The following is a 1,188-nucleotide window of genomic DNA, read 5'->3' as shown; positions in this document are numbered from 1 at the left end:
ATGGTGGACAGGCTGGTGCTGGAGCAGTTCGTGATGTGCATGCCGCCGGACATCCAGGTCTTAGTCAAAAGTAGTGGTGCCGAGACTTGTAAGGATCTGGAGGAGGTGCTGAGAAAGAAGCAGAAACTGAAGAAATGGGTGAGTAGGACCCTAGTGACCCTGTGAGACAGGGAACGGTGGGATTAGGGGCTGCGTGCGAGCTGGGAGATGAAGGAGAAGGATCAGAGGGCTTGGCTCTAAATCACTGATTCCCACAGGGGTGAGCCCTTGGCCTGTGGCATCACTTGAGATGTTTCTTTTGATCCTCACTTTGAGGGTGTTGGTCTTTCAAATGTCATTCCCAGGAGGTGGGCTTCTAGGGTGGGATACGCAATGAATACCTTTTTGGATCTTGTGAAGGGAGACTGATCCTATCTGAATTTTTCCTACCAGGCTGTTGTCCGTGTCCAAGGCGAGGATTTTTTGATGCCAGTCTCGGGTGTTGAGATGTTAGGATCTGAAGTCAGTGAAGGGCACGGTGAGGAAGACCAAGCCAGGGAGCCCCAGTCTACAGTCAGTGGGGTCCCTCCAGACGATGGCCAGCAGGAAAGCCGAGACAGGCAGCATCTGTCAGGAGCCAAGGACCTGTTGAGGGGGCAGGTGAGTGTGATGTCCTGACCTCCAGTCTGGGAGCAGGTAGAAGAGGGTCGAGTGAGTGTGGCTGCGGAAGTATTTGGAGAACTGGGCAAAGGACAGGAATGGACCCACTGCCTCCAGGAATTCCCATGGATGCATTCCATTCCCGGCCGTTTTCCAGCCAGTGTGAGAATGAAGACAATCCATCTTTCATAGTCTTTCACCATCAAAGCCTGTGGCCTAAGCATTAGGGCAGAGGAGTCCTGTTTCCACGGGATGGTGCCGGCTCAGTTCATCAGTTGTAAATGCACTCACACGTGTTTCACCCATGATGGATTTCGGCAGAGGCACTAATATTGGGGGATATTGTAAACACCTTGAATTGAATAACAAGTTCCCCGTTGGAGTCATTTTTCCCCTCAGATTTTGGAGTATGTCTGGAGACAGTGGATTTTTTTGAAATGTGAATCGGGGGAGGAGATGCTACTGATTTCTCATGAATAGAGCTACATAGTATAAAATAGAGCTATACAGTATAACAGCTATACTGCTTATCATCTTATTATGCCCCAG

At 50.1% G+C, this 1,188-nt stretch overlaps 1 protein-coding gene across 1 annotated transcript in view; it reads left to right on the top strand.

The window, feature by feature from the left end:
* Nucleotides 1–1,188, top strand: part of LOC105001674 (zinc finger and SCAN domain-containing protein 5B-like) — a 9,845-nt gene continuing 8,657 nt past the window's right edge. Inside the window, exons 1-2 of the mRNA XM_010858057.1 lie at nt 1–138; nt 433–639. Coding sequence (XP_010856359.1) covers nt 1–138; nt 433–639 — 345 coding nt within the window. The remainder of the gene's footprint in view (nt 139–432; nt 640–1,188) is intronic.

This window comes from Bison bison, unplaced genomic scaffold (assembly GCF_000754665.1).
Source record: "Bison bison bison isolate TAMUID 2011002044 unplaced genomic scaffold, Bison_UMD1.0 scf7180017864383, whole genome shotgun sequence".
NCBI lineage: Eukaryota > Metazoa > Chordata > Mammalia > Artiodactyla > Bovidae > Bison > Bison bison.
The sequence above is the reverse complement of the archived record's forward strand: the minus strand, read 5'-3'. Positions and strand labels throughout refer to the sequence as shown.